At 38.1% G+C, this 27,974-nt stretch overlaps 1 protein-coding gene across 2 annotated transcripts; it reads left to right on the top strand.

The window, feature by feature from the left end:
• Nucleotides 1–449: 449 nt before the first annotated feature.
• On the top strand, nt 450–27,792 carry LOC140842071 (uncharacterized). 2 transcript variants are annotated; one of them, XM_073209891.1, is made up of 11 exons: nt 450–493; nt 581–695; nt 838–1,022; nt 1,655–1,763; nt 6,732–7,071; nt 8,841–8,910; nt 9,019–9,086; nt 21,788–21,921; nt 22,005–22,111; nt 26,012–26,151; nt 27,412–27,792. In XM_073209891.1, the coding sequence occupies exons 1-11, from the start codon at nt 471–473 to the stop codon at nt 27,654–27,656; spliced, it is 1,536 nt and encodes a 511-aa protein (XP_073065992.1). In that variant the 5' UTR covers nt 450–470; the 3' UTR covers nt 27,657–27,792. The 2 variants fall into 2 exon arrangements, with proteins under 2 accessions (XP_073065992.1, XP_073065993.1); XM_073209892.1 differs by having other exon boundaries at nt 451–493; nt 21,806–21,921.
• The last annotated feature ends 182 nt before the right edge of the window (nt 27,793–27,974 follow it).

Consider the following 27,974-nt stretch of genomic DNA (forward strand, 5'->3'; position numbering starts at 1 on the left):
TAAAACCAATTCTTTCAAAGGTTCCTAACTTATAGATCATTTTAGATTCTATCTTAGGAATAGTCCATTTATTTAATAAATCTAAATTTTCAGGTAAATCATATTCTTCATTTAAACTGTTATGAACAGTTTCTTTTAAACTGAAAATATTCATTTGAATAAAAAGTGCTAAATTATCAACCAAACTATTTCCATGGCTATGATACCATCTGATGATTGAAATCAAATTTTTTTTTATAATAACACTTTTATGTAAATATACAGATAAATAAATCTTTTAGTAAATTTATAAACTTGGAAAAACTATTTATATTTATAAAGGTATTTTTGTGTTTAATAATTTTTATTATTTCTAAATTTATTTGTTTTACAATAATTATGATTCTTTATATATTTAATAGTCTATATAAATATTTTAATAATTTTACAAATTTCGAAAAAGTTGATAAAATATTTTGTTTCTATAATCCATGGCGGCGCCGGCAAACCCGCTGTAAGGCTCGTTCCCTCCCCGGGCTATTTTATTTTTTAAGTCTATCTTCCCAAATATCCCTTCCATCAACGAAACTTTCTTTTGTAGGTTAACTGCTGTTTCTCCTTTCAAATTCTTCAAAATGGATTTGGAATCGATTTACGAAATTTCGCGAGTCGCCAACTTCATCCACTCCAATAATTTCACCAGAGTTGCTCTTCAGGTACCTTTACAATCTCTTATTTAGTTCTCCACTCATACTATTCTATTTGTTTAATCATGAAGTGTGCAGTTGTTTTTTTATTGCTTCAATATTATATTAATCTTTTCTATTTGAATTCCTACGAATCTTGTTGATGTAAAAGTTCCCAGATGAGCTACTGAAAGATTCAACGATGGTCGTGAAAGCTCTGCGCCAGGAATTGGATGCTTCTGTCAAGTTGTATGTGATGGCTGATACGACTTATGGCAGCTGCTGTATAGATGAAGTTGGAGCGGCTCATGTCAATGCTGAGTGTGTCGTTCATTTTGGTCATACATGCCTAAGCCCGTGAGTATAAACATGGTGCTATCATTCAAATTCAAATCATACCCAGAAAAGCAGATTGTCTTCATATTTAATCATGGCCTGCATCCCGTGATATTGAGATCCTATAAAGATGCTATTTAATTTACTTAGAATGTCAATCATTATTCCAAATTTGTTTTTTGGCCACATATTGTGAATTTGGGAGACACTGTTCATCAAAGTGAAGAAGTTAAGGCAGTAGTACTCGAACAAGGCCAGTTTATGTTGTGGTCGATCTGAATTTCAGAGAATAACTAGTCTGCCTATCAACAATTCAGGTGGTTTGGTTGATACTATAGGCCCTTCTGGTGTTTCAGATTGCGACTTGCAGCTTGTTTTTTCATATGCTCATACTCGCGTGCGTGTGTGTTATTGTTAACGTGTCAAGTAAAAAGTTTGCACTTTAAGAGAATAACGTTTAACAGCCAATTTTGGAACCGAGGATTTAGGCACACGGGCCTGAGTAATGGGTATAATATTATTCTGGATAGTATATGTCTGACTGATTCAACAGTAAATTTTCAAGTGCAAAAATTTTGGTCCTGTAGAATTTCAGTCATGATCTTTTGAAGAGAACATTGTGTAATCTTCTTCTTCTTCATTCATGATTTCAGGACATCGGCTCTTCCTGCACTATTCATTTTTGGAAAATCCTCAATCAATGCTTCTAACAGTGTGGGGAACTTGCTTGATTGCGGGTTGAAAAGTGGCAAGCCTGTATTGGTATGATCATGTGTTGTTTCCTCGTGCCAATATTAAGTTTGGGTGGTAAATCAGAAAAAAAATTGCATTTAATGTTGTACTAGTCATTTGAAAATATTCATATACGTCAATGCAATCAGTTTGTTGGTTGTGCAACTCTGTTATTTAACAACCGAGCCCATATCTTTGTAACTCACGGCGACCTATTTGACACCGTGTTTTTAGTTTTTACTACATGGAAATAGGTTATGGTCTAGTGATGGCCCAACATATTGTAGAAGTAAGGTGAGCTGAGGTCCTCGATCTGCCGTTATACCATATATGAATTTATGTTAAACTAAGCAATTATAAAACAAAACTCGAGGGATTTAGGTGCATAACTTGATTAATTAACTTTAAATTTTCATTTACTTGGGGGATTTAGGTGAACATATAACAATATTTTTCGGCATGCCATTTTTTTCTTTTTCTTTTTTACAGATCTTCTCATCGGAGTTTCAATTCTTGGTGTGGTATGTCATCCACTACAACTGCTTTTCAACTAAAGTTACTCAATTAAGAAAGGAACAACATTTATTCTTTGTTTTGATAGGAAACAATACTTTTATATAATAATAAAGATCGTGTTACATAAAAAGCGGATGAGCAATCCGCGAATTCAAAGAAACTAATACACTATCGTCAAGACAATACAAACTTCCAATCCCTAACAAGTTCTGAAATAAAAAGATGATTGAACTCTGTGATCTTCTTTGTCGACATTGCAACCCTGAATTTGATCATCTCCCATACTTCATCGACGGAGGCCGACGAGTCGTTGAATATTCTGTTATTTCTCTCGAGCCAGATCGTCCAAAAAGTGAAGTGAACGATCAGATACCAGAATCTCTTTACTCTTGTCCCTGCTGTAATTCCGGGCTCAATAATGAACATGTCTCCTGCCCTTCTCGGAAAGATCCAATAAAATCTCAGCTCTTGCATCACCTTTGTCCATATACCTCTTGAAAAAGAACAATGTACCAGTAAATGATCCTGATTCTCCTCGTGGTTTTGACATACCGTGCACCATTGCGGACTTAAAGCACAGGTTGGCCATCTTCTTTGCACCGAGTCTGAGGTAGGGAGTTTCCCCAAAGCCACAATCCATGGGAAAATTTGAACCTTTTGCAGGATAAGTACTTTCCAAATATGATCGTAACATGAGAAAATTGGGAAATTATTAAAGGGAAAGAAAGAATCGTAGAAAGATCGGACCGAGAACAAACCCGTAGAATCCCCCAACCAAACCCTGAAATCCTCTGAACCCAACTTTAACCTGACTGTATCTAAGACTCCCACTAGAGTAGCAAACTCCCCCGGCTCGATATCATTAAGATGTCTTCTAAAACGCACGTCCCATCGATAAGTTTGACTGACTCCTACATCGACAACCTATAAAAAGCTACGGATAGGTTTATTAATCTCGGTACAAATCCTAAACAAAGAAGGAAAGCGTTCTTTGAACGAAGGACCCCCTCCCCCCCAAACATCCTCCCAAAACCGAAAGAAATTTCCCTCTCTCAAAACCGTCCCACTCAAAAGATGAAATGCCGGGTAAGAACGAGAAATGTATTTCCAAGGGCTTCTGAACGTCGCATTCCTGGCCAATCCCAAGTCCCACCCATTATCTTGAAGACCATAGATGCTTTTTACAACATTTTTCCACAACGTCTCCCTTTCCCTTGTACCTTTCCACCACCATTTCCCTAGTAATGCTTTGTTTCTGAAACAAATATTCCCCAATCCCAGCCCTCCCCTGTCCTTGGGTTTACAAACCTGCTCCCATCCAACATGACAATGCTTGTCCCCGTCCGCTCCGTCCCACAAGAAATCCCGCATCAATTTTTCCATCTTTTTGGCCACCTGACTTGGCACTCTAAACAAAGACATGTAGTGAGAAGGCATTGCGCTTAACACCGATTTTATCAAAGTCAGTCGCCCCCCTTCTTGATAAGAACGCCTTCTTCCAACTTGAAAGTTTTTTTTGCCATTTTGGATAGGACCGGTTCCCAAAACTCGAAAGTCGTAGGCTTACCTCCCAACGGTATCCCGAGATACTTAATTGGCCAATCATCTTTTTTGCATCCAATTGCTTGTGCCAAACCAACCACTGCCTCATCCTCGAAATTAATCCCCAACACAACACTTTTTTCAAAATTAATCTTCAAACCCGATTTAAGCCCCGAATAATTTGATTATTTTCTCTAGTGCCATCACATGCCTTTCTGTTTGCACCAAAAACAACGTATCATCCGTAAATTGGATATGTGAAATTTCTAAGTTTCCCCTTCCCACCACTAATCCTCTTACCTCGTTCAAATGCCTTGTTGACCAACCTCCCCAAAGCATGAACGACTAGATTAAAAAGAAAAGGGGATAAAGGATCCTTTTGTCGAATTCCTCTTTCCCCTTTAAATTTTCCCCTCGGCTTTCCGTTGATAAAAATCGAGAATGAAACATTAGACGCTCACCCCCTTATCCACATTCTCCATCTATCTCCAAACTCTTTTTTTTTGTAATACAAAGTCAAGAAATCTCCAGTCCACGTTATCATACACTTTTTCCAAATCAACATTAAGCACCCAACCCTTCTTTTTATTTTTACGGTATTCCTCAACCACTTGGCAACGAGGCAACAGTCCAGAATTTGTCTTCCTCTGATAAAAGCACTCTGGTTCTCGGCGATTGTACCACTCAAAACTTTCTTCATTCTGTTAGTCAACACTTTGGCTAATATCTTATACAAGCTCGTTGTCAAGCTTATTGGTCTAAAATCGTTGACCTTAATCGCGTCTTGTTTCTTAGGAATGAGGCAAATATAAGTCTCATTTGTAATGCCGTTTACAACTCCTGCTTCAAAAAATTCAGCGAAGACCTTCATTAAATCTCCCTTAACTGTATCCCAATTTTTTTGAAAAAGGCCAATGTGAATCTATCCGGCCGGCCCTGGAGCTTTGGATCAATCACTCTCAAACACTGCTTTTTTACCTTATACTCCGAAAAAGGAATCTCCAGCTCCTCCGCTTCAATCGTATCCAAAGGGCACCATTCCAACCCATCAAATCCTCCCCCATCCCCCTCTGATTTTCTATACAGTTTCGTAAAGTATTTGACAATGTTTTCTTCAATCTGTCCCTCTTCCGTAACCAATGACCCATCCTCCATCTCCACTTTATCTATAATCGATCTGCTCCTTCTGTTATTCAACAAAGAGTGGAAGATTTTGAATTTTGATCTCCTTCCCTCAACCATCTCACTTCGCTTTCTAACTCTCCAATTGAAATCTTTTGAACGCCAAATTTTCCAGCTCACATCATGCGGCCCTTCTTTCGGAATGTAAATTATCAGACCAGCATCCCTCAGCTTCTGACTCATCCAAGTTGTTTATCTTGTAAGTCAACTCCGCATATCTGACACCCACATCAATTTGAATCCAGCTGTTGCAACATTTGTGTACCCTATCTGACCATAGGTTCCAAGGTATCCCATAAATTTGAATCCAGCTGTTGCAACATCTGTGTACCCTATGACGTATTAATATCTGGTCTCTACTCCTCAAAATCCAAAGTCACCACTTTATCGAAGAATCCTCTTTTCAGCTTAATATAGTATGCTAAGTCATCCGAATTCAATGGCCACCATACTGCCTTGTTTGCTTGGAACGGAAATACCTCAACCGGTTTAGTGGTATATTTCCCAAGGACGTTTTGAATAAGCTCCCAAGAGATGTTCACCCTAACTTTTGGTAACCACAATTGCTTCATTCCACTTCATCTCCAATCTTTGCTTACCACTGGCCTCCGTAACTGTCAGCTCCCTTTGTTTAAGTTTCCTCTCTATTGCTCTATCATCTTGTTTAACATAATTGATTCTCGGCGGGTATAAACCACGATGTAGCATAGATTGATTTATCATCTTCTGATAGCTCCCTGACAGTAGCTCCCCAATGTAAACGAGATATTCTTCCATGCCCCTGAGTTATATCCGCCGGGCACGATTGTATTTTGCTTTCTGGCCCTTGTACTGAATTTGGACACCTCAATGAATCTTCCACGTTTATTGTCAAATTTCTGCAAGGTGAAGACCGCATTCCGTCCCCTGTATCGATGGAAATCCGATTCTGAAAGAGGGCTGTTGACAAAGTCATTGAATCTTAGGCTTATCCAACGCGATTCGTCACGATCAAAATCCATCATGTAACTCGACTTCCTGGTTCTTTCTTCCCACCAAATCGAAAAGCCCCTATTTCCTAGCCGCAACGTGAAAAATTTGTGTTCAATGTGAATAACTTCATCGCGAGCCGTTTGCCCAGATACAGGTCTTTTCTCCATGTCATCATAGCGTGTATTACTAACGAGAATGTCGTAGATATCTTCTTGACTTTCGAACGCCCCACCCGCGAGGTAAAGATGCCGTTTGAGTGCGCAAAACAACCTGCAACACGATGCCATAATTTTGTAGTTGTTTTCCGGCAACCGACGGTCGGCGCCAGACTTGATGATGAGAGATTTGTCGACGGAGAAGGAGGATCACGAGGCACTGTGAAGGGTAAATGGTTTGTCACAGAAACGAAGGTAACGGGAGGGAGAGAGCATTTTTAAAAAATTCTCTCTAGGGCAAATTAGATCTTATAAAGAGTATTCAAAATTTTGGAATAACATTTGTTCGCTTTCCCATACTGAAAAAATTGGAAGCAGTGAAGCACCCTTCTACTTTGTGACTGACATAAGTATTAGTGCCGACAGACTTTCTTTGATCATCATGCTTCAGTTTCGCATTTCTCAAAAACTCAATCTAGAGATGTTCATACCCACATATTCTTCCATTTTTGTAAGGTTGCTTACCAAATTGTTTGAGTTAGGCCTGAGATAAAGTTTGATTTAGTAATGCTAAGTCTCATCTGTGTTTATCGGTTAATAGCTATTAGTGGCTTACCTACTGTATAAGCAGGTTCTTTTTGGACTGGAATACGCGCATGCGATACCGGAAGTTAAAGAAGCATTGGCAGCTGATGTATCGAGTTTAAATGGAGAATTCCTTTTTGCTAATGCAAGGTGTTCTATTATAAGCCCATCTGAAGCTTCTGGACCTCAAAATCAATTTGGATTAAGTTATAACCAAGTGGCTGGTGAATGCTTTTCTAAAGGAACCGTCCTGGATTATACTATGGGAGGCTTGAGCTGGAGATTGCCTGAAGGACGGAAAATGGAGGATTATTTGCTCTTCTGGATTGGGTTGAACAATCCAGCATTTACAAATGTCTTACTTGCATTCAATAGCTGTGAAACGGGTCAGTGTACACCAGCTTATGTATTTCTATGCCTAAAGAATATATATTGAGGTTCTGAATTTTTCTCCATTCTGTGTTTCTGTGAATTTTTTTAAGTATGGTGTTCACCGTTTTCCCTGGGTTTAATCCAACTTCTTTATAGAAGTGAATTTGTCTTTTACCCACTTGACTTAATAAATGATGGTTGGTATTACGCCTAGGACTGTAAACTCTCATCAATTCATAAATCTACTGAAAATTCTGCTTTATTTTGAATTTTTATTTGGCCTAGTATTTTTGAGAAAATTTTAATGGAATTCAACTGCATACAGTACTGACATATCCATTTTATGTTGTGTTGTGTTTAGTCAAAATATTTTCACATGTACATCTTTGATTGGAGAAGAGGAAAGTAGCAAAAAAAAGCACTGATAGTGTTTTATTTTGATTAAGACCTCTTTAAAATGCACGGGTCATTATGTTGACAACAGGAATTTCATTAGGAGGATGAAAAATGTAATATAATTTGAAGACCATGTTTTTATAATTGCACAGTTCAGAAGTGCATGATACCTGCTTTACATGTCAAACCTGCTTTACATTTGTCAATGAGAGGGCGTCCTAAAGAAATTTATCATTAACTAATTGAAAACTTAGCTAAGTTGCGTTTGATGAGGTTTATATGATTGTAGTTACTATAAAGAAGAAAGAAGGTTATTCAATTTCCGGAAAAACTGAAGAAAATATTGAAGCGTGGATTTCAATTTTTTAAATGTTTTTTAAAAATGAAGAAAATATGAAGAAGTGGATTTCCGTTTTTTTTTTGTAAATTCATTTGAAGAGTAATGGAAATTCCAATGGATGACACCTGAACTTGTGAATGGAGTGAAGTTTTTTCAATAAATTTGAAAAACCACGTGGCATCTGATGGTGATGATTTTTCATTATATTGTAGTCTAGATTTCCATGGCAATGGGAGCATTTTTCTCTTCCCCCTTCCCCACTTTCATTCTATCGACCTAATTCATAGCATGACAGACATTTTCCAATAACACTGTACTCTGAAAGATGAGGTTCCCATGTTCAAATGAGGCCAAATGATAGGTATGTGCTAGGTTTCTTGGAGGCTGGTAAATCCTGTGGATGAGGAACATTAGCATTCATATTTCACACTATGAGATGGTTCCAAGATACATGAAATTATACTGATCTTTGAAATATTGAATCGATTTAAAAAATGATGTGTAGGTGTTTAATCACGTGATCTACTGCTCTGCAAGACTTTAGACGCTCTTTTCTCTGTTTTATGCATAGACTGATGGCTCGTTACAGTTCGGTCGTTTGTTTTTTGCTCACCCCAAGTTTCATTTATGTTATCTTTAGGTATGTTCTTGTGCTAGTGTCCGTCTCACTTCTCAAATGTTAAGAGATGTGGTTTTGACTGAAGATTTTCACAAAATTAAGCGAAACCATTCAAATTTATTGTTGTTTCTCTAGTTGGCAGATTTTTTGTAGAAGGAATGGATCCCAAGGTTTTTGGGTCAGGTCACTCCCAACTTATTCTGGGAAGATTTGTTTCTTTCTTCTTGATTTGATTATGATTTTTGGTCCATACGTCTACCTTGTTATAAGCCAGGCACAACTATTACACAATTTACTGGTGATATCTATTGCTGTTTTAGATACTCTGAGATTTTTGTCTTTGCCCATTAAAATCTAATACATAGGTATTTATTCACTCGCTTTGTCATGAGGTAGTGATATTTCTGATGATGCCTTGCTTTGTTTAGTCAGATATGCTGCGAATGAGGGTTGCTTGGTGACTGACTTATCTCAGGAGAAAAAACTTCTAAAGCGTAGGTATTTGTCAGCAGTTGCTTCACGTGTACTCGTATTTGTTCCTAAACTTGTTACCCATTTGTAAGTTGTAATGTTCTCTGCAGTCTGACGCTTTAATCAACTTTGCAGATATTATCTAGTTGAGAAAGCAAAGGATGCCAACATGATCGGAATCCTGGTTGGAACACTTGGAGTAGGTATGTCTTAGAGTAGAATCTTTGCTTATACTACAGGGATGCTCCAATTTATGATTGGTTCATCTTGAACTGATTACACTAGCATGTGCTCTCTGCCCACTCTCCGTGAGGGACATATTAAGCTGCTTGATAGGCTAATTTCCAATATTTCTTAATAATAGCCCTCTTTTGTTATGGGATATTCATGTGTCTCACACCTATATGAGAAAAGTAGGAACCATCCGTAGATTCTAGAAATATAGATCCTCTTGGACCATTCACCAAAAAATCTATCACTGTTCTATTTTTTCCATCGTTCCCATCCATCAGCCAATTAAAGAAACTGAGGTGGAAAACTAAGAATTGTATTCCATAACCTAATGTGTATCTGAGACGTAATTACATTTATACTAAATACAACGAATAGAACTTTGACACCTATCACTAGTTTGTTATAACAGACGCAACGATTTTATTCTTTCTGTTCATCATGTGATGGGCTTCTTCATGGGCTTTTAGCACTTGTGGGTTTGTTCTGATTCATGGGCTGCTGTTCTTTGTTCTGATTCATGGGCTGTTGTTCTTCTTTTTTAACTCAGCCAATAACATGCACTCTTTTTTGCATAGTCCTCCTGGCGGTCTTTCAAATTTTTTCGTATGCTCCATTTCTTTCTTTAAATAAGTTGGCCCAACTTCATGATAAGTTGACGGCTTCCAATCATAAGTGCAATAAGTCTCAGCTTCTCAAAATTCCTTAAAGCTATCATAATTTGCATCACTGAATGGAGTACTCGCATCATATTAGTCATAAATTTACAAAATTGCTTAAAAAGGCCAACATGATTAATATTTCACATCATTGAATGGTTAAAGTAAAATTAATACCTGCATCATACATCTCACCGGGATCGGATGGGTTTACAATGGCAGTTTACCAACAGTGCTGGGATACAATCAAATGAGATATGGTGAAGGTGTTTAGTGAATTTTTGAAGGGAGAATTATCAATGGAATAACTAATGAGATCTACATTTGTTTGATACCAAAAACATTAATCGGTTCAAAATTTCAAGGATTTTCAGCCCATCAGTTTGGTCACTGGTCTTTACAAGATCATTGCTAAAGTTTTGTCATTACCTATCACAGTCCTAGATTCTTAGAATGCTTTTATTGAGGGTAGACAAATTCTAGATTGTTGTTTAATTGCAGATGAGTTGGTGGAGGAATATTGGTTGAAGAAAAGGAGTGATGGTCTTTAAGGTCAATTTTGAGAAAGCTTACGATAATGTGGATTGGGGCTTTTTGGATTTTGTGTTGCTCGAGAAAGGTTTTGGGGAGCGATGGCGGAAATAGATCAAGGGATGCCTCTCGAGTGTATATTTCTCAATTCTTATCAATGGCTGGCCTAGGGGTAAATTCAAGGGTGAAAAAAGACTTAGGAAGGCTCGGTATCACCATTCCTCTTTAATTTGGTGGTGGATGTGTTGGACATATTGGTTGAAAAGGCAAATGAGATGAACCTTTGTAGGGGTTGGGAAGCATGCAGATTGCAGAGAGAGGGTGAAAATTTTCCATATTCAGTTTGCGGATGATGCGCTGTTTTTTTTATGAAGAATGAATCATATGAGATTTCTGGCTGAGATTTTACACTCTTTCTGTGAAAGTTCAGGGAAAGATCAATAATTTGGAAAAATGCTTTATTGGGGATCAATTGCGAAGCCGAGGATGTGGACAAGTTAGCATCTGGATTTGGTTATGGGAATGAGTCTTGGCCCATAAGATACTTAGGGTTCTTTTGGGCAGGAATCCTTTGAAGGTTTCTTTTTGGGATACAATCTTTTTTATGGTGGCTAAGAAATTGGCAAGTTGGAAGAATGCTTTTTTATTTAGAGGTAGAAGATTGACTTTGATTTCACCGGTGTTTAATGCGTTGCCAATGTTTTTCATGTCCTTTTTAAGGTTCCCCGAGGTGTAGCGGAAGCCATTGAAGAATATTATGAGAGATTTTTTGTGCGAATGGAGCGGAGGAGGATCACTATGGTTAATGGGTGGCTTGGGTGGGATGGGTATTGCAAGAAGTGTTACCTTCAGAAGCCCATGAAAATTTATCTTCAGAATCTATCTGGTTTTTCTTTCGTCAGTGAGATCGGTGGTCAGGGAGATAAGATTAAGTTTTGGGAAGATGGATGGTGGGGGTATTCTTCTTTAAGGATCTTTACCCGTCTTTATTACAGGTTTCCAACGTCCATAATTATCCTATTTCTTACCTTGCACATTTCAATTCTTCATCCAACCCTTATACTCTTTCTTGGAATTTTATTTTCGGCGGGATTTGAAGGATGAATAGACAATTGAGTTAGGTTCTTTGATCGAGTCTTTAGACCGGGTCAGATTGATTGAAGATGCAGAAGACAAAAGGAAGTGGGTTTGTGATTCTTCAAGGCAGTTTTCAGTAAAATCTTTTCTTCAAGTCTTGGAATCTAGTTATCATTTTTTTTTTTTATAGGAAACGATTATTTATTAATAGTAATAAAGTTAAAGGAATACATCAGTGGACTAGTAGTCCACTGACTTAATGTCACGCAACCCATTAAAATAACAGAAGAAAATCTAGCAATACACAAATTCCCAATGTCTCAACAAATCAAAGAAGGAGACATTCGTGAACTCTTTGTGGTTTCCAATCCACAATGCCATGTTGATCTTGATTTTTTCCCAACATTCGTCCGAATTTGCCTCAATGTCTTCAAAGATTCTTCGGTTTCTTTCTAACATACCGTCCAACAAATGCACTGAACCACTATTTGCCAAAAAATTCTTCCTCTATTCCCCTTTGGCTGTCCCAAATCCATAATGAATAGCTCTTTTGTTGATTTTGGAGTGACCCAAACCAATCGCAGCTCTTGCAATGCTCTAGCCCATAGAAATGCGGTAAATGGACAATGAATGAGCAAATGATCTTGAGTCTCTGTTTCGTTTCTGCATAGAACACACCAGCTCGGATTCAAAGTGATACCGGGACATCTTTTTTGAATCTTCTCCGAGGTCGGTAGTTTGCCCAGAACGGGTGTCAAGCAATTTGGAAAGCGCCTATCCCATACAAGGTGCAAGTATTCTCGTGGATAGCAGTGCTTGGGAAATTACCATCGTCTGAGATGTTGCAAAAAAAGTTCCCTTCTTGTTCTCTTTGTCCAAATTGGTGTGTATTATGTTGGCAAGAGGTGGAGACTTAGGACCATTTCACGTTGTCTTTGGTTTACAGCTTTGGCCGAGGCGGATCTCGGACGGGATGAGCTGGTCCGTGTGGATGGAGAGGAATTGGAAGATCTTTGAAGATCGAGAAGACTCGATTGAGGAGTGCTGAGACATGATTAAATTCAGGGTTTCAGTGCTTGTGCTCGAAAAGTGTAGAGTTCAAATCGTTGTCGGTATCAGATTTGTATTGGAATATGGGTTAGTATTATGTTAATCTATTTTGAATGTGGATCTTACTGTGTTTATCTGGACCTCTGGTTCACTTTTTTAATTATTTTATTAATCAAATATTGTTTTAATAAAAAAAATACATGCATCATACATCCATCTACCAAATTTCTGCACAACTTCCTTGACTTTTTCCTTATTTCATCAAATTGTTTTGGATCTTTTGATCTTTTTTCTTTTCTTGGCTTACAACTTGATCCATATTATTGATGAAGAAATCATCAAGTGGACCATGAAAATAAGGAGGAATAGTGGAAGTCACCTGTAGAACTTATGATTGGCTGTTTCCCTATTCTTGGGATTGGGAAAACTTCATCATGTTCCTAATGTTTGAATCGTTCAGCAACTTCGTCGAAATGAGGATTCATATCCATCTGCTGCCTGACTTCTTCTTTGTTTGACATAAAATCTCGCATTTCAGTTCTGACATGCTTTTAGCATTTCGATGGCATCCAGTGAGATGTTGCTTGAGTCTATAATTCCTTCCTTTAGAACATTGTCACAGAATAAACATTCCACAACATTAGTGTCTTTTGAATTGTTCAGTTTCCCGTAGTTCCAACCCGGGTCTTTTCAATTTTCCAAATTTTTCTAAGTCGACATTAATCTGAAAAATTATAGTTTTGTATGAATATGTATGAATAATAACATTCATTAACAAATAATGCAAAAACTAAACAAAAGGATTATATCAATTAAGTACAAACCACATTGAAGTGCCCTTGATTAAAAAAAGCTGGACAGTGGACTAATTTGCACCCCTTTAATTTCCATTGAAGCTTCATTGTGACAACAGATCAGCTATTAATATTGCTCATAATCCAGTACAACATGACCTTACAAAACACATTGAAGTCGATGTACACTTTATTAAAGAAAAGCTGGACAGTGGACTAATTTGCACCCCCTTTTATTTCCACAAGATAACAAATTGCAGGCATACTAACCAAAGGATGGGTTGGACAGTCTTCAGAGACTAGTTAGCATGCTTAGAATGTGTGACATCCATTCCCCATTTTGAGGGGGTGTGTGGGAAAATCACTTTAAAATGAAAAAGGATTATGTGTATGATTATAATTATTAAGTCAATATATATCACAAATTTTGTGCGATTTCGGTTAGAGTAAATATTCTCTAGGTTTAGATCATTCTAATTTAGCTCCTAGCTAGGTGTATATACGCTAGGCGCTAGTCGGGAGCCAGACTAGCGCCTAGAACCTAGGCCGCCTACGCGGGGACTAGGCGCCGCTAGGCGGATTCTACAGTATCAAAAGATTTGTAATGGTTCTTAGACTAAATTTCAGCCCAAACTTTGTTAAAATTCAGTTGACACCTGGTTCATTCCTCTTACTTCTTCTGCTTAAGTAGGATCAGAATAATATTCAATGCAAAATAAATCAAAATAAAGAAAAAAATTACTTTTAGGGTCTGGATCAATTTTCTTATATGTGTAGGAGTAAACAAACGAAGAAGATGAGAGTGACGTGTTAGGGCAAGCGTAAGCCAACAAATCGTGATTTTAATGGGGCTTTCAATCCCAAAAAATTAAAAGCACGCACACCCATAAAAAATTTGCCAAAAAAACTTTAAACACCTAAGCCCGCCTAGACCTGCCTAGGACCGCCTAGACCTGCCTTGGCCTGCCTAAGAACGCCTAGGTGCCGTTGCCGCATAGGCTGGCCGCCTAGAACCTTTTCGGTGCGGTCAAGCGGCGCCTATCGCCTAGGCGGACGCCTTGCCCGAGTTTTAGAACACTGACAGTGTAAGCATCATTATTCTACATACAAGGAATATGATTTTCTTCCTATACATTTAACAGTCAAGATAAGATTCTCATGTCTTCTTGAAACTATAAATTTTTTTTTGATAGAAAAATATTTTTTATTATAATAAACTTCATATTACAAAATTAGTGGATGAGTGATCCACAAAACATCTCCGCGATAAAAATAGCATTATCGCTAGCAAAAGATAAATCTCCAATCCCTAACTAGGTCCGATATAAGCATATGCTGAAAGCCTGAAACTGCGGTATGTAACAGTAGGATCTTGAAACTATATGTTAAGGAGGCGAGCAGACAGACGAGGCAGTAGTCAACAATTTTAAAAACCTAGTCAACAATTTTTAAAACTTAGTCAACAATTTTAAAAACCAAGTCAAAGTCAACTAATTTTAAATATTTGGACTATTTGAAGGTCTTACTTGGAGAATGGTAGTGGAGGCCTCGGGAGCGGATGAAGTGCTACATCCAAGGAGGAGTGCAAGGAACATCCCCATTAGAGAACTTAATGAAGATTTAGAAACATTGGAGGAGGAGATTGAAGAAAATGTTGATTGAGTCCGATGATGAGAGGATCATGGATGTGGTAGATGGTGCATATGTAGATGATTTGGAAGATTAGTTATGTTTAGTCTACTACTTACTGTTTCAAAATTAAGTCTTCAGATTGGGAGGTGAAGTAACCCTAGAGAGAGAAAATTTTGAATAATGTCTTTTCCCCCCAAGTGTGACGTTAGTTGGCTGCCACCCTTTGACCTGCTACTCCGGTGACCTTCGCCAGTCTCCGTCGCCCATCACCGACCATCTCCGACAACTGACTATACTCATCGGCGACTCATTTTCCTTGTTTTCTGCTGCCTTTTCGTTCCTCGATGATATCTTCTTCTGTTTGGTAGGAAGGTTGGGTCTCTTCGACCATTTCCGACCAAAGTTGATCCCGACATACATTTTCTCTTCATTTCGATATTACCCATTCCTATTTCCTTAAACCACTGAATTCCTATTCTGATTCGAGATTTTCATTCACCAAAATTGAAGACTTTCATACACAAAAATGGCAACGAGGGAGAGTAGTATGTATCATGGTGGTAAGGCTGTAGAAGAAGTGAGAATAGAGCAAAAATTATTTCTGATATCTTGGGGAAAAAGGTATGATTCTATCCGGGTGACAGAAAGAACTCGGAATGCGAGCTACATGCTGGAACTAGATCGTGAGAGTGCTTACTGGCTGAGGAAAATAATGTGTGACTAGTCCACTGATGTAATCCTTCTACTTTATCATTATTAATATATTATTGTTTCCTATAAAAAAAAAATCAATCCCAAGTCATATTCAACATTCAACAGAAGGCGATGGGGGGAAGTTGTTGTATCTGTCCAGAAATTTGTCAATAACAGAGGGAGGTATATTGAAGTGTCAAGATTTGAGAGATCGAACCAGCGACAACGTATTATAATTCCGAGTGGAAGGTATGAAGAGGGCTGGAGATGCATGGTGTTTTATGTTGATAAATTTCTGAGCAACACAAAAATGAAAGCACAATACCAAACGAAGGGTAAACAGCAAGTTCAACAATCTATGCTTCGTGGTAAGACAACTCAAAGCTCCACAGGATCAGGGGACATTGATGCCCGTTCAGAGTTTCGACAATGCTTGGAAAAAGAATGGAATAAAGCACTGATTGTGACGAAAGAATGCGTTAATATCTCTTGGGAAATGGTCACAGAAGCAATTGGAAAGGCAGTGAAGAATAAGATTGAGATTTTCCCGTTCAAGGCGAACAAAGCAATGTGGTGGCCAAATAGTAGGGAGGGTTATGATTTCTACCTGAAAATTAAAAGATGCTTTCTCGAAAAAAGGATATCATTAACTTTTGAAAGATGGAGGAGCGACATCAACATGGAAGAGGAAGTTTGGGAATGTTGCAATAGCTGGATTAGGATCATTGGTTTACCATGGGATCTGTGGACAACACAAATGCTCAAAAACATAGGGGACAATTGTGGTGGATTGGTGGATATTAGTCAAGATACAATCTTCTTCAAGGACTTGGCAGCAGCCAAAATCAAAGTAGTGGGATTAGAAGGGGGTTTCATTAAAAGTTCTTTGGAAATACAGACATCACGCGGCCCTCTGACTGTTCGCATTTATGTAGACTCGATCAACATTTCAGCGTATGATATCTACGAAAAAAGATCCTATGCACAAGTCGTGGTGGATGGTGCTCGAATGATAGCTGGCTGGGGAAGAGTTAAAAAACCTGTTGCTAATGACTCAGAAATTCTGGAAAAAGTTGGTGTAGTGACTAATCAAGAGGCCATAGAAAATTACAGTCAGCAATTAAATGAAGAAGAAGCTGGACAATAGAAAATAATTGGCACAGATATGGTATCGGGGGAAGAATTTCCTTCGATATACCGGGAACGGAAATACAGCAACACTCGAGTCATTCAAGGAATGGAATTGTTTGTTGGAAATCAGCAGGCAAATGCTCGCAGCGGAAGAAGAAAAGGGATTAGAGGAACGAAATCAAGTGGGTCAGCACCGGTGTGCGGGGGAAAACATATTAACATTCTTAAAAGGGTTAGCCCGAAAGGGGTGGAACATTTCAACAAGGGTGTGGTGAAGTCATTGAACGGAGTACACAATGAAAAGGCACAGCAAGATGATTGTTCACATGACACATACAAACAAGGGAAAAAAATCGATGTGGTTTACACGAGGAAGAAAACAAGGCAGAATTATGGTGGTTTTACTATAAAGGATCATGCTGTGACAAAGACAAATACACAGTGGATGGATGATGGACCATCGCATAGAAGGAAGAGTGGTACATGGGATGACATGGACTTCACAATGGCTCGAGAAATTGTGGTGGAAGAGGATAGCGAATACAGTGATGTTGAAACTCATATTTCAGAAAGTTCAGATGCGATGACACATGCCAGTTTGGGATGGGAGGACATAGGAGATCTCTTTGCAACAAATTCTGATAAGGTACATAACAAAAGAACTCAGTCTCATAACCAGGTACCCAATCTTTCACTTGATCCTTCTTCGTCGTTTTCATTCATTCGAGTCTCGGGGCAGGGGAGGGATTTAGAGGGTAGGGATGATAATACGGTTTGTGATAAGTCGGGTATGGCGGAGATAAAAATTCACGATAGTGATAACAAGAGTGAGGGGAAGATGATATTGTCTGATCATGAAAAAGATGTTGGATGTTTGGAAATGATGGGAGTACACATGGTAGAACTGGGGGATGGGTGGATGACGGTTGGCAAAAGTGAGGGGTAAAAAAGTTTTCTGATGAAGATTCTTTCTTGGAACATAAGAGGGGGAGGTTCGGCAACGAGGAGGGGATTCATTCGAGATATGTTACGAAATGAAAAGCCAGACTTAGTTATTTTACAAGAAATGAAAAAAGAAGTTGTAGGCAGAGGTTTCATATCCAGTGTTTGGAAATCAAGGTTTGTTGACTGGGTTCATCTACCTTCAATTGGTAGATCGGTTCATCTACCTTCAATTGGTAGAACGGGTAAAATTTTGGTCATGTGAGATCCTAGAGTGGTGTCAATCAAGGATAATATGATTGGAGAATTTACTGTTTCAATTTGCATTGAAAAAGAGAAAGACGTAGGAAGTTGGTGGTTTACTGCGGTTTATGGACCATGTAAAGCACGATTAAGAAATCTTTTTTGGGATGAATTGTCGGGTCTGCGAGTCCTGTGTGGGAATAGATGGTGTGTGGGAGGGGACTTTAATGTTGTGCGATCTTTAAACGAGAAAATAAACAGTCACACTCGGACAACAAGTATGGATTGCTTTGATATGTTGGTGCAGGAATTAGAATTGATTGATCCACCATTACTGAATGCGAAATTTACATGGTCAAACTTGCGGGCCGAACCGATTTGCAGCAGACTTGACAGATTCTTGTTCTTGGAAGGGTGGATGGAGCTATTCCTATTCCATCGGCAACATGTATTGCCTCGAGTAACATCTGATCATTTCCCAATTGTTTTAGATACACAAAAAGTGAAATGGGGGCCGAGTCCATTTAGATTCGAGAACATGTGGCTGAAACATAAGAGCTTTAAAGGAAATTTTGCGACATGGTGGAATATCACACAAATTCAAGGTTGGGAGGGATATAAATTTATGAGAAAGCTCAAGTCTGTTGAGGAAAATATCAAATTATGGAATGGCGAGGTGTTTGGGAAGACAGAGATGAGGGAGGCCGAGTTGAAAAACAAAATTGTTGCTTTGGATGAAAAAGAGGCTGAAGGGCAGGAGAATGAAGAAGGAGTTACCGAAAAAAGACTGATAAAATATGACCTGGAAGAATTGATGTGTCGAAGAAATCGAATGTTATATCAAAAAGAAAAAATAAATTGGTTAAAAGAGGGAGATCAAAATACTAAGTTCTTTCATTCTCTACTTAATCACCGAAGAAGCAAAGGAATAATTAATAGACTGGAAAAAGAAGCTGGGGTGGTTGTAGAGGATGAAGGACAAATAATCGAAGCCATTATAGATTACTTCCAGCTGCTGTACAGCAAGAGAAATGCAGCCAGATTTGGGATTGAAGGTGTAGAATGGAGACCAATCGATGTCGATATGAGAGCTGAACTTGAAAAACCATTTCTCGAAGAAGAAATTAAGATGGCTATTTTCGAATGCAACAGATGCAAAGCAACGGGACCTGATGGTTATTCATTTGCACTATATCAGGATTGCTGGGAAGTGGTTAAGGGGGATTTGATGAAGGTTTTCGAGGAATTTTACAAAGGAGGGATCATAAATGGGATTACAAATGAAACGTATATATGTTTGATACCAAAGAAACATGACTCACTAAGGATCAAAGACTTCAGACCCATTAGTCTCACAACGAGTTTATACAAGATAATCGCTAAAGTTTTGGCTTCAAGGTTGAAAAAAGTTTTGACATATACATTGTCCGATTCTCAAAATGCGTTCATGGAAGGAAAACAAATTTTGGATTGTTGTCTCATTGCTAACGAGTTGGTGGAAGAAGGGAAGAGGAAGAAAAAGAAAGGTTGGGTCTTCAAAATCGACTTTGAAAAAGCATACGACAATGTGGAGTGGGATTTTCTGGACTTTGTGCTAAGTAAAAAGGGATTCGGGGAGAGATGGAGAACATGGATAAGAGGATGCGTATCTAATGTTTCTTTTTCGATCATGATTAATGGGAGACCGAGGGGGAAGTTTAAAGCTAGTAGAGGGCTTCGACAGGGAGATCCGTTGTCACCTTTTTTGTTCAACATGGTGGTCGATGTATTGTGAAGTTTGATTGATAAAGCAAAGGAATCGACATTAATCAAAGGGGTCGAGGTGGGCCGAGAAAAAGTGGAAGTTTCACATATACAGTTTGCGGACGACTCATTGTTTTTTCGTTCAACAGGAGGTTCATCTACAGTTTCTGGTGAAAATTCTGGAGTTGTTTTGTGCTATGTCAGGACTTTGGATCAACTGGGATAAGAGTGCGTTATTGGGTGTATGTCAGGATGAAGATGAAGTGGAGCGAATAGCCAACAGGTTTGGCTGTCGAAAGGAAACATGGCCAATCACATACTTGGGAGTTCCTTTAGGAGACAATCCATCAAAACTGTCTTTTTGGGAACCAATTTTGAATAGGATTAACAGAAAATTAGCAACGTGGAAAAAATCATTTTAATCCAAAGGGGGAAGAGTCACATTGATTGCCGCGGTGTTAAATGCATTGCCTATATACTTTATGTCACTTTTCAAGGTACCTAAAGGAGTAGCGGCGAAGATGGAAAAGATGATGAGAAATTTTTTTTGGGATGGCAGCGACGGTGAATAACATTGTCATATGGTAAGGTGGGAACAAGTTTGTAGACCGAAAGAGAAAGGTGGATTGGGGATCGGAAACATTTGCTTGAGGAACATATCGCTTTTGGGAAAATGGTGGTGGAGGTTTGGGGTTGAAAATGAACCGTTGTGGAAAAGAATAATGAGTAAATATGGGTTACAAGAAAATGGTTGGGATGCAGGGTTGGCGATGAATGTTACGTTTAAATGTCCGTGGAAATTTATCTCAAGCATTTACCCGACTTATCACCGACTAGTGAGATTAGTGGTTAGAGGTGGGACTAAAATTCGATTTTGGGAGGATGTTTGGTGGGGGGATGTCGCTTTTCGTGATTTGTTCCCTTCTTTATTTCTTATTAGTTCGGCTCGTAACTTGCCCATATCTTATTTCTTTGCTTTCGACAATGTGTCAAATGATTTCTCATGGGATTTGCATTTTCGTCGGCTTCTCCTAGAGGATGAGCTTGTTCAGATGTCTACGTTGTTAGGTATTTTAGAATTGGTTAGGGTTGTCGAAGGGGTTGATGATTTTCGAGTGTGGGAGGAAGATCCGTCGGGGAAGTTCTCAGTCAAGTCATTTTTCTATTCATTTTTCTCCTCGGATAATGGTGTCCAAAACTTCGAATTTTACAATTTCATTTGGAAGACTCCTATTCCGTCAAAGATTCAAATTTTTTCTTGGACGGCAATTCTTGGTAAGTTACCTACATCAGAGTTGATGCAAAAGAGATGGCCTAATTGTGCTCTTTCTCCCAATTGGTGTGTCTTATGCCGTAATGACATGGAAACACAGGACCATTTGCTAATTCACTGTAAGCTTGCTAATGAATTGTGGTCAAGGGCCTTGAAGGAATTGAAATTCGTGTGGGTTATACTGAAGACAACAACTGATTTGTTCAATACGGATCTCGGATATTTGGTTGGAAAAAGTGGACAAGTTTTTTGGAGGGTGGTCATCCATACCGTATGCCGGGGCATCTGGCTAGAGAGAAATAGAAGAATATTTGAAGATCTGGAGGACAATGCACAAGAGTGCTGGGAGAAAGTGAAATTCAAGATAGTCAGCTGGATTGGAGTTAATAAAGATTTTCAGAGTTTATCAATACTAGATCTTTTAAGGGATTTCACTTATGTGTATTGCTAGATTATAAATTTTAATTTTCTAGTAGTGGATCTCTAGTCCACTTCATGTAATTGAAAAAATATTTCATATTAATATAAGAAAGTTTCTTATAAAAAAAAAAAGTCTACTACTTGTTCTAATGATGGATAATTGATTGAAACTTTGAAAATTTAAACTTAGTTTTTTGGTAAAAAATTATATTACTTCGTTAGCATAATAACATTAATATGATGATGAACCTTTATTAATTACACATTATCTAGATGATATTATATTTTGTGCTTAAACATTATTTAATAGCACATTCTACATAAAAATGATTATATTGCATGATTATCAATAAAAAAAAATCCAACCGCCTAGGCGGCCGAGGCGGTAGGCGGTCACCGACCGCCCCGCCACCGCCTCCCGCCATTTACAACCTTGTGTCTTATTTTGTGCATGATTCATTACTTCTTAGTTTAGAGCTTTTTAGCGCTAATTGTTGTTGCAGCTGGTTACCTTCACATGATTCATCATATGAAAGAACTGATTACAATGGCTGGAAAAAAGGCATATACTTTTGTTATGGGAAGACCAAACCCGTCAAAACTTGCCAATTTTCCAGAGGTAAATTTTTTTAAGATGTGGGTTGTTGCTGGTATTTTTAACTTTCTGATGATAATACTAATGTTCAACATGTTCTGTGGCAGTGTAATGTTTTTATAAATGTCGCCTGTGCACAGACAGCTCTATTGGATAACAGGGAGTTCTTTGCTCCTATAATTACTCCGTTTGAAGCTATGCTTGCTTTTGACAGGTTGTCAGTAACTCTACAACTTTGAATTTTATTCTTTCATGATTTTGAAAAGCAAATTATTCTCTTAGTTGATGAGTGCGATGGAGAAACGTAAAGATCTTTTTGTGATTTCATCCATATTTGTTCATGTCCCGCAACTAGCGGGAATGTGCTTTGATGATGATGATCCATATTTGTTCATGTTAAAACCTTGGTCAGTTAGGTAGTCGCTGAATGGACGTAATCCCACTAGGGAAAAATTACAAATATTAATTATTTGTGTGTGACGATGGGGGTACTGAAAGAAACCGAGAAGAACCTAGGGGAAACGAGATTGGAAGTGCTATAATAAATAGAAAGGTACAGTGGTCGTAAGCAAGGAATTTAGTTGGAGCCCCAAAGCATAGTTCCGGGGGGTTGCCCCTTCAACTCTTGCATTTGACTTCAAGCCGGGATTCATCTCGAGAAATTCCTTTTGAATCGACAGATTAGAGTCTCGCCTTTTTCTATTTATAGAAGTAGGTGAGAGGGAAACAGCCCAGATCGTACGCTATGGTCTTACCATTTCTTCGGAATTGTCCGCTCATAGCCACCTTCCTATGCACTTGTCACTTCATTGACGCAAAGGCCTTTGACGGTAGGATTTCATGTTGGAAAATTTAACCATGGACAGCTTAGGAATGCATTGTGGCCATGAGCAATACATTGAGGTTTTTTTTTATTAGACCAAAAGATGAAAATGGGAAGGTGAAAGAGCCCACGGCCGAATTATAACTATTAGGGCAATCAGGGCTATGGAATTAAGTTTTGGTTTGGAGAAGGAAATTGGACGGGATGTGTTTTTCAATCTAAGCTATGGAAGTGTTGTTATGGGGTGGAACGGTCAAATAAGTGCAAGCCTTTATCTATCGTCAACTCCACACAATGGAAGGCAAGGCAGAATAAACCAAACAAGATCATAAAGAAGTGTTGGAGTAAGAATTAAGGGAGAGAAGAACTGCAGGTGCCGAATTCAAATGGTGAGGGCTACTATTCAACTGAGTGGAAGCAAGGGACCTCATCCTTGTTGGTAGTGTATTTTGTGGCCCCACAGGTACGGTTATCATAAACAATATTATATCGGGCTAATTGCATCACCTCTTGTAAAAAAATAAAAAAAGAAAAAGAAGAACAGCCTATGTAAATTAATAGCGTTTTAGGCTCCATATTTTTAATAATTAAGCATAAAACCCTCACCAGAGGGGTCATATTTATCAAAGGTGCACTGCGCCTAGGTGCAGCCAGGTGCACGATAGCCCAGGCGCACCTCTTCAATCAGGCGCACCTAAATCGCACGCCTCTGCCTAAGCGAGAAGTAATCCTAAGGCGCAGAAGCGTGCGCTTGAGCAAATTGGTCTCCACTTTAAAAATTAACTCAAGATCAAGTAGTTTTTAAGCCCAATTAGCAAAGCCATACATATTTAACTTTAAAAAACCCTGCATGCATGACCTCTCATCTCCCAAGACCCAAGTGCAGCGCTACTCCCCTTCAACGTCCAATCAAATTCAAGATTCATGCCTCAAGCCTCAAGCTAAGTTCTGACTTTCTAATTCTGCCACATACCTATTTTCATCTCCCAGTGCAGCGCTGCTCCCTCAATTCAATCAAGATTCACGCCTCAAAAGTAATATTCTTTCTGAATTCTGCTTTATGCCTCTTCATCTCCCATAATGCTTTGTTGATGAAAATGACGTAGTGGACAAATTCCTGAACAGTAACTGATAGAAGTTCTACAAACCAATTCAAAATCACATTGTAATGTTAAAAAGAATAACGAGGGAGCGAATCTGACAAAATTGAGGAAAAAATACAAACTATTGAAAGATTTGTGGGTTGAGAAACCTTGCATGAGCTGTATATGAATATTTGTGGGTTGACAGATGGGCAACACCTGTAGAAAGATTGTTTGTACAGCATATTTGTGCAAAACAGCATGTGAGAAAGCAAAAAAAAATAAAAAATATCTGCAAAGCATTATAGACAGAAAGATTCCCAAAGATCCAAGCTTGTTATAACAGTTTTACATTCTTCTTTTTACAGCTTATTTACCGATAAAAATGTCAAACATCCAGTCCTGAGGCCTTACATCCATCACGCTCAAACACTGCCTTCTTGAACTCTTCTTCTAATAATGGTTTCTCAAGCTCTAAAACATCTCGTCATCAATGGGGCACCACTCCACTCCTTCAATACCATATCCCCTCGTCTCTAGTTTACTATACAAATCCTTGAAATATTGGACAATGATTAATACTATTCGTTCCTCATCCCCAGTAACCGAACCATCATCCTTTTCCATTTTACTGATTCTAGCCTTACTCTTCCACTGATTCAAAAGGGAATGAGAGAACTTTGTATTTTGATCCCTTTCCTTAACCCATTTAACCTTTGCTTTTTGACTGCTCATTTGATTTCTTTGACACACCATTTCTTCCAACGCCCATGTTGCTTCTTTTCTTTCAGCTACCACATCTTCATTCCCCCGACCCCCACTCTCCATCTCGTCCAACCTACTAATTTTTCCTCTCAACTCAGCCTCCCTCATTTCCGCCAACCCAAAACCTCTTCATTTCATCTTCGAATTTCACTTTTAATAGCCTTAAGTTTATGCATAAATTTATAGAGGCTATGTAGAGAGGTCACCGTTGTGGAAGAGGGTTATTATGAGTAAATATGGGATGCAAGAAAGTGGATGGGAGTCATGGGATGTGGGTTTAGCAAGGAATGTTACATTTAGAAGTCCCTGAAAATTTAATTCTCGTATTTACCATGTTTTTCTTCAATTAGCGAGGACAACGGCAAGGGATGGGGGGGTGGGAATATCATTAGATTTTGGGAGGATAAGTGGTTGGGAAAGTCTTCTCATAAAGATTGTTACCCAAATTTATTTTGGATCTCTTTGCTTCATAACAAGCCTATACAATTCATTCAAGAGGTAGGAGATCGACTAATTCTTCTTTATCTTGGGTTTTGTACTTTCAAAGGGATTTGAGTGATGGGGAAGTGAGAGGGTTGAGTTCTTTATTAGGGGTTTTAGATAATGTTAGGTTGGATGTGGATGGTGAGGATTTCAGGGTTTGGGAAGGGGATTCTTAGATTCTTTCTCTGTTAAATCCTTTTACTATTCATTATTCCTGTCAGGGCCTTTCCTTCTTTCCCTCTTTTTAAATTTATTTGAAAGAACTGATCTCACACAAGGTACAACTATTCTCGTGGATTGTAGCCTTGGGTAAATTGCCAATTTGCGACACGCTGCTAAAACTGATGGCCTAATTGTGCACTACGTCCAAACTGGTGTATCCTATGTCGAAAAGAGGAGGAGACTCAAGATCACTTACTTATGCAGTTGTCCTTTCACGAATGGTATTTTGTCAAAAGCTTTGGAGGAGTTGAGTTTGGTGTGGGTTGCTCCGAGAGCTGTGTGTTAATTGTTTATCTTAGATGGAAAAATTTTGGTATGTGACAGTCCATTGTATCCTTTGGTCAATTTGGTTGGAACGGAACAATAGAACCTTCGACAATATAGCAGAGTCGATTGATGAATGTTGGGATAAGATCAAGTTTAGGGTTGCTGTTTGGACAAGGAAGTACCCCGATTTTGTGCATTTATCGATTTCAGATTTAGTTAGGGATTGAAACTTTTTTTGTTGTTGATGATGTCAGAACTTCTATTACTCTAAAACAGAGATTGCTTCCATGAGTTTGTGATTAAATGATTTCATCAAGCGAGATTGTTTTCTGCTGCATCTTGTTTGTTCAAGCCTAGTCTTGATTTCATATCAACCTATGTTAAAGTTATGCTGTGAATGTCAAAGATTCTGTATCTATCCGACAAAATCTGGAGTTCCCTGCCTTGTTTGTGACTTATTTTGAATTCATAGGGGAAGTCAATGGACTGGAGGATATGTGATGGAATTTCATAGTTTAATTGGTTCAACTCCTGTAAAAGCAAGGGAACAGCCTGAAGAAGCACGATTTTCTTTCCTTCAGGGTGGTTATGTTGAAGATTTGGAACTACAAGGTACTTGGGTTCTTTTGTCTGATTTGTAGATCTTTTAACTTGAAAATCTGAAGGATGCCTGCATCGTAAACTATTGAAGATGCTTATTTTTCTGCTGAAATGCATATTTTATTATTTTAGTTATTGAAAAGGAAACTTTAATAATTCACGATTTCATCTTTAGTATTTACCAATTCTTCTGCATACATGCTACTAAATATTGTTATACTTAATAGCAATCACTGTGTCAATCTCTCTCTCGAAAGATGAAAGGGCTCCCACCATCGTACATCATCTTCCGACTCTAGGAATTGGGTCTGGTTTTGTGTTAATCTATTATGATTTGGAATTAGCGTTTGTCTTTGTGGACCTCTGGTTCATTTATTGTAACTAAATTTATTAAATAATAAAATATCATTTCTTGTAAAAAAAATGGCATTGACTTCCAATCAAAATCCAAAGACATAATTCCCAAGAGATTTGTATAAGGGTTGATTAAAAATCAAACCTCGGTTTCAAAGGAAAGTTCAAATAATCAGCGGCTCTTAAACCTTGTGAGATCAACCAACCAGTATAATTATGAGAAACACATCCTTTTCTTTTCTTGATGGGGGCTCAGGTGTAACATGAAGTTTTGTTCTAATTTCTTGTTATTAATTCCTGATTTGTGTTTAAAATAAGATTGAAATATGCCCTTGAAAATTTGAAAAGAGAGCATGACATTTCAGTCTTTCTGTAGCTACTAAACCTAGTGAGATCAACGAACCAGTATTATTATGAGAAACATATCCTTTTCTTTTCTTGATGGGGGCTCAGGTATAACATGAAGTTTTGTTCTAATAAGATTGAAATATACCCTTGAAAATTTGAAAAGAGAGCATAACATTTCAGTCTTTCTGTAGCTACTAAACCTATGAGATCAACGAACCAGTATTATTATGAGAAACATATCCTTTTCTTTTCTTGATGGGGGCTCAGGTGTAACATGAAGTTTTGTTCTAATTCTTGTTATTAATTTCTGATTTGTGTTAAAAATAAGATTGAAATATACGCTAGGAAAATTGAAAATAGAGCATAACATTTCAGTCTTAGTGTGAGCTACACCTGCTTCTGTTTAAACTTCTGGTTATAATATATTTCAATTGACACTTTAAATGCTCAAAGTGACATTTCCCTATTAAGTCACAAAAATGTTAAAGCTTGTGATCATTCGCTGTTTCTACAATTTCTCTTTTAGAAGCTGCATTTTGTGCCATAATGTCTTTTATGTTTCTCAATCAGACATCCATGTGGTAGAGAAGGATGGAGTTCTTGCATTGGTGAATGCCACAGAAAAGGCTCTGCGAATACGTGATGTCAACTCACAATCTGTCACGAAGGGCATAGCAAAGTCTGGGGCTGAATATTTTGCCAGTCGATCCTACCATGGCCTTGATATTAATGAAAGCAATTCTCTTCCGGATAAATTTTTGATTGGGAAAAGTGGAAAGGCATCGGGTTACAAGAATGAGAAGGTGGAACCATAAACGGTTTGAGCATTAACAGTTCTAGCATTTTAGATGCATTAGAGTACCTTATGTATGCACTAGATTTAGATCTATGTGATTGGAAACTAATTTGTGCTTGGTGTTTTGGTGTTCTAATTCATTCGTTTATCTATTTTTTCTAAGAACTTTGTAAGAAAATGAAGAGGAGAAAATGTTTCCTATTTTATAAATTCTCTCTTTTATCAAATACAACTTAAATCCATATAAAGAGGAAATTATGTAATGGGATTTAAATCATCCCTGGTATTTGGAGTTTACATGGAATAACATTTAGAGCCACCCCTGTCGTCGAATGGA

This window comes from Primulina eburnea, chromosome 9 (assembly GCF_022965805.1).
Source record: "Primulina eburnea isolate SZY01 chromosome 9, ASM2296580v1, whole genome shotgun sequence".
Lineage (NCBI taxonomy): Eukaryota > Viridiplantae > Streptophyta > Magnoliopsida > Lamiales > Gesneriaceae > Primulina > Primulina eburnea.